The sequence below is a fragment of the Eurypyga helias genome, unplaced genomic scaffold, assembly GCF_000690775.1.
Source record: "Eurypyga helias isolate BGI_N326 unplaced genomic scaffold, ASM69077v1 Scaffold36646, whole genome shotgun sequence".
NCBI lineage: Eukaryota > Metazoa > Chordata > Aves > Eurypygiformes > Eurypygidae > Eurypyga > Eurypyga helias.
Window position 1 is genome coordinate 1 of NW_010255321.1, and position 8,879 is coordinate 8,879.

General features: G+C 56.1%; 1 protein-coding gene across 1 annotated transcript; it reads right to left on the reverse strand.

Moving 5' to 3' along the window:
* Positions 1-479: 479 nt before the first annotated feature.
* On the reverse strand, positions 480-8,587 carry IK (IK cytokine, down-regulator of HLA II; the record flags this gene model as incomplete). Its single annotated transcript, XM_010153299.1, has 19 exons — positions 480-507; positions 944-978; positions 1,657-1,765; positions 2,071-2,159; positions 2,585-2,642; positions 3,202-3,282; positions 3,551-3,629; positions 4,137-4,155; positions 4,499-4,706; positions 5,111-5,150; positions 5,600-5,708; positions 5,828-5,991; positions 6,258-6,304; positions 6,416-6,486; positions 6,723-6,837; positions 6,922-7,089; positions 7,660-7,719; positions 8,205-8,297; positions 8,521-8,587. Coding segments are annotated over 19 exons (1,640 nt in total), but the record flags the coding sequence as incomplete, so codon positions are not given.
* Positions 8,588-8,879: the final 292 nt, after the last annotated feature.

Here is an 8,879-nt window from a genome sequence, read left to right on the forward strand (position 1 = left end):
TTTCCTGCAGGCCACTGAGGCAGTCTGCTCAGATGGGATTGTTTCCCCAAAAACACGTTTATGTGCAAATTTTATTCATGGTTTGATGAGGGCTGCCTGTCCCCACCCCAAAGGCTGCCAGGATAACCGTCCTCAGCCGGGACTGGCCCTGTGAGAAGGTGGGGGGAGAAGGAGCCCTGGCCCTGCTGCTGCCCTGTGCCCAGCCCAGGCACCGTCTCTGCCCACACACGCGTTTATGCAAATTTAATGCAGTTTTATTACAGCTAAAACTTTTACACAGCACAAGCTATACAGCAAACATGGAGGGAGGAAGAGCCTCGGCACAGCCCCACAGCAGAAGGCGTGGGGGGCAGGTGCTGCCCTGCTCCAAGCTGAAAGTGGGCAGCTTGTGGGGCAAGGGGAGCACACCAGCCAGCACCGAGAAGGCAGCACCCAGCAGGCCAGGGTTCCAGGAGCTGGAGGTGAAGATGCTGGAGGTGTCAGTACTTGGGACGTTTCACCTCAACCCTGGAAGAGACAGAGGGGCAGGAGGGATGTGAGGAACCTCATGTCCCTCTGCAGGGCAGACAGCTCCACCCCTCTCCCACCCACAGCTCAACACCGAGGTCCACAGTGCCACCCCACAAAACAGTGTGTGTGGGGTTCCAACAGCTCCTTGGGGCACCCAGCTGGATGGGGCCGAAATGTCTGGTCAAGGACTAGCCCTCTCACCACCCTGGCTTAGCACCCCCCCCGGCCCAGGACAGAGGTGTGCTGTAGGCTCTGCTGCTGAGCTGAGCAGGGCAGGAGCACCCTGATGGGGGCCAGATGTTCCCCACTCTCCTTCCAGCCCCACTGCCGAGTGCCAGCAGAGCTCTCTGCCCCCTGAGGCCCTGGGAGAGGTGGCAGGAGACACCCTGCATTGCCCTTTGGCCAAGCCTGGAGCAGAGACAACTCTACTAACCCATCCGCCTCCAACTTCTTCCTCTTCTCGATGATCTGCAGAGAAAGCACAAGGTTCTGTTACCCTCTGGGTGTCTGGCTGCCCACAGCTGCAGCAGGATTGTAGGGTGCCAGATACACTGGGGAGGGCTGTAGCCAAAGCCAGATCAAGCTGAAGGGAGCTAAAGCTGTCCACAAGCTGCCCAAAGCCTGGAGAAGTTTGGCCTGTTCCACCTTTGCTCCATTTTGGCCATCAAGGACCATCTGTTCTCACCTTCCCCACACCCATCCCATACTGCTGGGGTGCTCATGGCCAGCTCACCCTGCCAGTACAAGCCCTAGCTCTGCTGGTTAGAAAACAGGGAGCCACCGAACATGCCCTGTCCCCTTCAAGTCCCTTTGGATGGCTCAGTGCTACTGGCTTTGGACACAGCCATCTGCTGCAGAGCATGGAGCAAAAAGACCCTGACCAGAGTGGGTCCAAATGCAGCTCCAGCTACTTCTCCAGTCCTGAAGGCCCAAGTATTAGGCTGACACTCTCGCAAGGAGCAAATCCACCTTCTAGGGAGAGCCAGCCCAGCTGCACATGCACACCAGCAGTGCCTAGCTGCCAGGGCATGGGCTGGACTGAGGAGCTGTGACTGAACCAGGGGGGCAGGACTAGGTGGAAGCTCTCCTGAGCTACGATAGCAGCTTGTGGCCAAACCAGACGATGCCCCAGCACCGGGCACTCACCGCACTGATCTTCTTCCACTGCCGGTCCAGCTCTGCCTTGTCGTTCGACTCCTTGAAGCGACGGGTTTTGCGTCCCTCAGACATCTTGATCCCGTACTGGAAGGCCGCTCTAGGGAAGAAGTGAGACAGAGCTCAGGGCCTGGAGGGGATCCATGGCGTGCCAAGGAAATGGACATATCTGCCCCAGTTATGAGCCCATACTCCAGAGCTGAATTCCACCCCTGAAAGCAGCGGCAAGGCAGGTGTGCCACCAAGAGCATAGACAAGCCACTAGGTCCAGGATCCATAGCTCCTCCCCAGGTCTTCAGCAGGGGAACCCTCTTCTGGGTTTCAGCTCCCCAGGGCCCAGGTTTGGCCAGTGCTGCCACCCACACATAGAACCTTTCCTCAGCCCTTCACCAGGGCCACACTCACTTGGGCAGAGCCTCTTTGTTGTTCATGTATTCGCTGTACTCCTCCTGCGTGTCAAAGTCCCAGCGGCCCAGAGGCCCCTTCTTGTTACCCTGCAGCAAAAGAACGACTCAGAGCAGCTCCTTAGCTGACACCAGCCAGGGCTTTTCACACAGCCCCACACAAGACCTTACATCTCCCATCAGCCCCAGTTCAACAGGCTTGTGTACCCAGTATGGCCTTGGCTCCAAGATCTCCTCCCTGAGAAGCCAGAGACAGAAGATTCTGTAGAAGAGGGAGTTGAGACGGAGTAGCACATCTCAACAGCTCTTGGTGAAGTGCCAGAGTTGCACGTTTGCTCCCTGGGAGGATAGATCCCACCCTGACCCAGGCACACAGCATATGAGTAAACCCCAAAACACATTCAACACCCAGCTCCAGGGCGTTCAACCCCTGTAGACACGCCTGCAGTGGGATCTTCTCAGCCTGCACTGATGCCTAGTTCGCCGGCTGGCCCTAGAAGCTGGTGACAGCATACCTGATCCATTTTGCTGTAGTCCACCTCTTCATCACTGTCCACAGCCATATCATCCATTCTGTAAAGAAAAGCAAGGAAAGGGTTTAGCACAGGTCCATGGGACATGGATCAGGACCTTGGAGCCAGGCTGGCAGGAGCCATCTCTCATGGCCTCAGACCGAATGCACTCAGTTCCTGGACCAGAGAGAAGTTGCTCCAACTGCAGGTCCCACAGGTGAGCTGTACCACAAGGGCATTCAAGATGGCAAACACTAAAATGACTCTGCGGGCTGAAAGCTGTTCCTCCTCTGCTGAGGGACTGCTCTGAGGTCAGAGCTCAACCGGCACATGAATCACCAGGGAACCTGGCAGATCCCCAGCCACCTCGGCCTCTCCCTGGCACTGAGGGGCAGCAGACCCCACATGGCCACTTATGGCAGAGAGCAGGGAAGAAGAGGCCACGTCTGCAGGAACCAGGGACTCGGGGAGCATTTTAGCAGTAGGTTGCAACCTCAGAGAAAGCCCAGCCTGCTCCTCCCAACAAGCAGTGGGGCTGATGTTTGAACTCTTGCTGCCAGAGAACAGCAGCCCCTCAGCACACCCTGCTCCCAACACGCGGCTTCTCGCTGCTTCCTTACGTAGCGGGGTAGCACTCGGCGTAGCTGTTCGACATGCCGAAGAAGTCCCCCAGCTGCTTCTTGTCCTCTGGCTTCTTCAAAGTGACACCAGTCAAGGAGAGCAACAGCAAGTAGCCTTACAGCTCAGGGCTGCGCACAGCCGAAGAGCCGTTCCTGCCCTGACACAACCGACCTGGAGGCTGCAGAGCTTGTATTTGGCTCACGAGCAGCGAGGTCTGGGCAGCATTTCTCCGCTACAGGAGGAAGAGCCTTCTCAAGTGAGGAAGGACAGCCACACAGCCAGACTCGGGCAAGGCAAGGGAAGCCCGGCCCCGCAACTGGCCAGGCTGGCACCGACAGTAAAGGATATGACTCTGCTCCTTCCCAGCCTGCCGCTCCAGCAAACTTCTCGTTGATGGACTTGATGAGCTCCTTGGCTGAGCCGGGTCCTGGGGCAGAGAGAGCAGCAAGCTGAGTTTTGGGGGAGGAACAGCTCACTGCAATACACATGGGGCTGGGCAGAGCCCCTTCTGCACGACCCGTTCATCGGGATGGGCTAACAGGCAGAAGGACAGGCTGCATAGCAGATAGAAGGGGAGGAGGCAGGAGAACACAAAGGAGCAGCAAACTCATTCGAGCACAGACAGTGGCAGGTTGATCCTAAGAGACCCTGAATCCTCCACAGCTTACTGACTGCATAAGGTTGTTGGAGCTGCTCTGCTGCCAGGGAAGGATCTGCACACACACTAAACCAAGGCTGGCACGCAATGGCCTACAGGCACAAGACTGTTCACCCCAAAACCCTCATGGCAGGCAATTCCCTCCATCATAGCAGCCTCTGGCAGAACAAGGAGCTCAACACAGGTCAGCGGGCCAAAGAGTTCTGAAACCTGCAACCCCGTAGGGCCTCCCTCAAACACCCAGCCTCGTTCAAACACCCACACCACTTGACTCACCTTTGTCGATGTCTGTGGGCTGTAAAAAAGAGAGAGAGATACCATGTCACCCATGAGGGTTGAAAGCAGGCAAGTGACAGTGCTGCATGCCTTGCAGCTCCACTTTAAGACTCTTTGTGGCAAGCACACAGAGCTGAACCATAAAAGCTACCGGCTTGTGCTAGTTCTGGCCTTACTTGCGGAAGGAGAGAACAAGCATCCAGCCACTCACCAGCCCCCGGCTGGAGAGACAGAGGTCAGCAAGAGCACATTTAGGTGTCTCTTGCTGTGCTCCTACAGGTGACCCCACCAGCCCCACAGCTGCAGTCCCCAAAGGGCAGAGATTGGGTGGGACAGACCAGGCTTCACGAGCAGATGCTCACCTCATCATCAGCCTTGGGCTTCTCAAAGTAGCTGTGCCTCTTCTTTTCCTCCTCCCGCTCACGGTCACGCTCCCTGTCCCTCTCGCGCTCTCGGTCCCTGTCACGTTCTCGCTCCCTGTCACGCTCCCTCTCACGGTACCTCTCCCGCTCTTTCTCCCGTGGCATCTTCGCAGTGGAGGGCACGTAATCCCCAATGTCTTCAAAGATGCTAGAAGTGGAAAAGAGCCTGTAGCTACAGGTATTGCAAGCAAAGAGCCCACAACCACCTCCCTTTGAACTGGAACCTCATCAAGAGGCACACAGCACCAACACCAAGAGCTAAGGATGCCCACCAGAACCGGCTTCTACATCTGTCAGAGGGATTTTGCTGCAGTTCTCTCCTCTGCTGCCTGGACCTACTTCTTGTGGTCCAGGACAACAGAGAGCCCTCTGCCTGCCTCAAACCTGGAATTAAAAACAGCTTGCCTCCTGCCTTGTCCTACAAACTGCAGGTCCAAAGAGACTTGCCCCAGAAGCACTAAACTCAATCCTCACCAAATGTGGTGGGCCAAAAAGGCATTCCTTAAGGCAGAGAGCTGTGACCCCACAGCCTGTTGGCAGGGAGGCACTTACTTCATATCAGCTTCAGGGGGCTTCTTCTCATCCAGCTTCCCTGCAAGAACACGAGAGCAGTGAGAGGCACATCATCCATTCTGTCACCTGCAGTTTCCTTGTCCCCAGGTCTGATTTCCAAGCCCCAAGAGCAGCAGGCCTGGAGGATGTCCCGACTTTCCCTTCAGCCACCACATCATACCTAGCTCCCTCAGGAAGCCATTGTGTCCCTCCCCACCCAGGCACATTTCCCCAAGGAACTGGGCCTTAACCAGGAAGAGTAGAGCAGAACAAGGCACCCTCACAGCTGTAATTTCACAGCAGCCAGTGCGCTGTGGTCCTGCCACAGAACAGCCTGCCTTCAGAACGCAGTGCTTGGGGAGCGATAGGAAATCGCTGTCCGCTAAGTCCACCACCTCACAGAGCAGGGGAATGCAGCAAACCAACACTCATCTCATTCTCTTGGGATACGCTCCAAGTATTAAATCTTCAGTTCCTGTCAGCTCCTACCTTTGTCCTTCTTTTTGAGCTTCTTGTTGCGGGTCCCTTGCCTGAGATAGGAGAGGATCTGCGTGAGTTTGCTGATGACAATGTCATTGGTGGTCAGCGTGGTCTGTGCCTGCAAGAGAAATCTGCGAGGAAGCAGCCAGCTCCCTTGGCAGGGAAGCCCTCCTGGCAAGACCTGCTCTGGCCAGCTCAGACCAAGGCGGTCAAGCAACCTGGACACTAGCTGGGTACCTCCATGGTGGGGCAGTCGGCCTTGCTCCGGATAAGCGTGGTTGGGATATCAGTGTCGGCATACTCGTCGTCCAGATCTACCACGTAGGCCATCCTTCCCGGCAGGAACAGCTCATTGCGCTCGTAGGCCTTGTTCTTGAACAGAATGCGGTAGATGTTGCGACCTGGAGGGGATGGAAAACACATGGGAGAGCTTCTCTTGTGACAGCAACGGACAAACCCATGGTGAAGCAGATTCATCTTACCAGAAACATCAGAATCACCTCTTAAGAGACACACTGCCTCCAGCCCTCAAACCCAGGACGCGTATGCCTCAGACTCTCCCCCTCCAACGACTAAAGGTTTTCATTCCTCCACTCGCCCTCCAGAACCTCTCCCACATTCACAGCACAACACAAGGTGGGGAACAGCCACATCCACACAGCCTTACCCAGCCTGGTCTTAAATTCAATTTTGTTCTCAGGATCTTCATCTTTCCTGAAGAGGAAGAGAAAAGAATCAGATGTGTTACGCTAAGTGCGTGCCCCTCTGCATGCTCCTCTCTGGGAGGCAGCCGCACTCAGGAGTGCAAGATCCTCAACCACTCACTTAGTTTCTTTCTGGGGCTTCTCCATCATCTCCTCCTCTTCCTTCTCCTTGCTGGCAATCTCAGCCCGTACCTGGCCAGAGTAAATCCATGCATTACAGACCAATCCATGCCAGCCACTGCTGCCCATCAGAACCAGTAAGCCCACCTCCACCAGCTCCCCAGCCCTTCATAAATCTCTCACGAAAAGAGAAATCCACACTGGCAAGATTGAAGCACCCATCAGTGGCAAGTGCTATCCTCTGCCCACCCCCTCTGCCGCTGGGAGCAGACAGGGTGGAGGAGCAGCAGGGTGGGATCTGTGCTCACCTTCTGCAGCAGCGCAAAGTCCAGACCCTTCACCAAGTGAGTGTGCTCCATGTCACCACCCAAGAACTTGGACTCCTGGATCAACTGTCTCCTCTTCTCCGCAGCAGATTTATCCCTGTGCAACAAAATTGGAGCCAGTTACGAGACAGCCCCTCTGGAGCAGACCGACAAGACAAGGTCATGCCGCAGGCTCACGTACGCCTCTGCCGTCGGCCCCACAGCTCTGTAGTTGGCAGTTGTGCTGATCAGCTCCGTTTCCTCGTAGTCCTTGTTCACACCATCTCTCCTCTCCTTGGCTCGATCCCTGTACTTCTCAGCCAACTCCCTCTCGCGCTCTATCTCCTGCTGGCGCAGTTTTGCGTAATAGCTGGGGTTGGAAACACAGCTCAGTGTCAGAGCGACGCGTTCACGCTTCTGATGTACTGGTCACGTAACAGTCCCCAAGGCCCCATGCATGCTCGTTCTGCTCCTGACCCCTTCCCCAAAAGGCATACTAAAGCACCATGGGGCACAACATGCTTGGAGGACACCAGACAACGTGAAACTGCTGTACCAAAGCTCTCCAAAGAGAAGCCCAGTTTTCCATTCCAAAGGGAAAGGTCAACTGCAGTCATGCTGCCCAGACATGCCCCAAAAGACAGTCACTAGCACAGATGCCACACCACTGCCCTGGCTCTGCCAGACACCCACAAAGCCTCTCCTGCTTCTTCCAGAGGTGAAGCTTCACCCTCATCCAGCTGCTGCCCTCCCACATCTGTTCTCACAAGCAGCAACAGTCACCCAGTCTGAGCTCTTCTCACTCTGCCTGGCTCCAAAGCCCCAAAATAACCCAGGCCACTCTGGGTCCTCTTTGGTAGCCCAAGAGCTCAAAAGGTGCTTCCATGGGAAGGACATGACATATGAAGACAAGTCCTGAGGTGCTGCTTTCCCCATTTACCTTTTCTTCTTCCTCCTGCGAGCAGCTGGATCTTCATCTTCATTGTACTCCCGGGGCATCCTAAAAAGGGATGAGAAACCCCATGTACAGTCTGCAGAACCACACAAACGCACACAGCTCGACAGAACAGTCCTTCAGACACAGCGCGGCACTGCGATGCTCGAAGATGGGAACAGTACAGTCCCTTTTCTCCCTGAGTCCACTCTGTCAGCAGGGAGAGCAAGGGAAAGCACTGATTTTCACAGAAGAAAACCCAAACGTTCCTCCTGCATGAAGTGTCTCAGCCATACAAGACTCGCTCTGTTATTTGAAACAGTCCCAACCAACTGCCTCTCCAGTTAACAGGCACCTGTACAGCTTGCATGGACCTGAGCACAAAGGCAGGCTGAGGTCCACTCCTCATGCCCTGTCTGCACTCTCATTAGCACAAGCCTCTTTAAATACTCCACTGCAGAGCACAGGGGGAGAGTCAGGCAGGAACAGAGCCCCAGAGGGAAGGAAGCCATGCTTTTTTCCCCAGTCCTGTGAAATGGAGTCCTACTCACTCATGGTGGCGAGATTTGGATGGTGGCGCAGATGTTGGCGCAGCCCGCGGGGTCATGAGAAGCTTTCTGAAGTCTTCATTGGTCAGCTTGGACCTGCAAGGAAGAGGGGAAACAGAAACTGTCACCACCCAGCTTCAGCAGCCTGACGGCTTCTGAGGAGGCAGCGGGTTGGCCAGCACGTGACGGAGTTGGACACAGGGTCTCCGTGGAAGGAGCATGAGGGCTGCACTGTACCAGTCACTCCCACCCTCTAGATGGGGGGATCGGCCTTGGGTCCCATAGCCCTGGTCCAGTCCCACCCCAGTACCATACTCACTGGTGGAAGGAATGCGAGTCGTCCACATCGTGGCCATCAGGGGCCAGAGGGTTGGAGAACGGTTCATCTGGGGGACAGGAGGAAAGAGAGTGCTCAGAGTCTGCCTGTTTGGCTTCAGCCTCCTCTAAACCCCACGATCCTCCCAGCCTGGTCCCTGCTCAGGGCCAGAGAAGGGAGCAGTGTTCACCCACCACACTGCTGCTCTGCCAGGCCCAGGCTGCTGCCTGCTGGGGGGGCCTCGCGAGGGCACAAGCAATGGAAGGGTCCTGCTGGCACTTCCCAGGGGACGCTGCCAGGCCCCAACCCCAGAGACTGCACCCTCCCAGTATCCCAGTGCCTCCCTGGGGTGTCCCCGCACC